Here is a 1077-nt window from a genome sequence, read left to right on the forward strand (position 1 = left end):
GCATTGTATGCATCTGCTAGTGATTGAAGGTCCTCTGCAGTCTGACCTGGGGTGGCGTTGTCATCGGCATATTGCAGCTCTCGCACCGGACATATGGTGGTCTTAGTTCTAGCGCGGAGTCGAGCCAGGTTGAAAACTCCCCCATCCATGCGGAAACGGAGGTCGATTGAAGGTGTGTCTGGTGGTATCTCGTTAAGCATCGCTGCTGTGTAAAGAGAGAAACACGTTGGAGCCAGAACACAGCCCTGTTTCAGACCACCGTTGATGGGGAATGGCTCGGAGAGGGAGTTCTGGTGGCATACTCTTCCCACCATTTCATCATGCAGGGCACGCACCAGGGTGATAAAGTCGGGTGGGCAGCCAAACCTAGCGAGGACTGCCCACATAGCGGGTCGGGGTACTTTATCGAGGGCCTTTTTTAAGTCCCAGAAGATAAACATTGCGGGCTGCTGTTATTCAAGGCTCTTCTCTTGTAGTTGTCGTGCGCAGAAGATCATGTCAATGGTCCCGCGGGAAGGTCGACATCCGCACTGGGACTCAGGCAGGACGTCTTCTGCGAGGACGAGGAGGCGGTCAAGGAGAATGCGGGCGAATATTTTGCTTGCGATGCTCAGTAGTGATATTCCCCGGTAGTTGTTACAATTCTCCCGGTCTCCTTCTTTTTAATATTGTAAAGATTGTTGCATCGCGGAAGTCACTAGGGAGGGTCTTCGTCTCCCATATTTTCAGTATGAGAAGCATGAGACGGTTCCTCAGCTCTGGGCCACCGTGCGTGAGGAGCTCCAGTGGGACCTTGTCGGGTCCTGGGGCTTTGCCGGGTCTCATGCGTTTAAGGGCTTTGTTAAAGTCCTGGACGGAGGTGGGTAGTGCCATCCAGTGACGGACGGGATATTGCGGGGTCATTCGCATGGGGTTGTCAGGGGTGTCAACCTGGTCGTTGAGGAGGTTTTCAAAGTGAGACCTCCACCTTAGCAAAATGCCCTCGCTGTCGGTGATGGTTGTGGCCCCATCCACATCCTTTAAGCCACCCACTGATGACCGTGTGGGACCGAAATTTTTTTTTGTTGCTGCATAAAA

General features: G+C 53.1%; 1 protein-coding gene across 1 annotated transcript in view; it reads right to left on the bottom strand.

Moving 5' to 3' along the window:
• Positions 1 to 636: 636 nt before the first annotated feature.
• Positions 637 to 1077, bottom strand: part of LOC143025811 (uncharacterized) — an 891-nt gene continuing 450 nt past the window's right edge. Inside the window, exon 1 of the mRNA XM_076185821.1 lies at positions 637 to 1077. This exon is cut by the window's right edge and continues 450 nt beyond it. Coding sequence (XP_076041936.1) covers positions 637 to 1077 — 441 coding nt within the window.

This window comes from Oratosquilla oratoria, chromosome 5, assembly GCF_046742065.1.
Source record: "Oratosquilla oratoria isolate Oo_2021 chromosome 5, ASM4674206v1, whole genome shotgun sequence".
In the NCBI taxonomy this organism is placed as follows: domain Eukaryota; kingdom Metazoa; phylum Arthropoda; class Malacostraca; order Stomatopoda; family Squillidae; genus Oratosquilla; species Oratosquilla oratoria.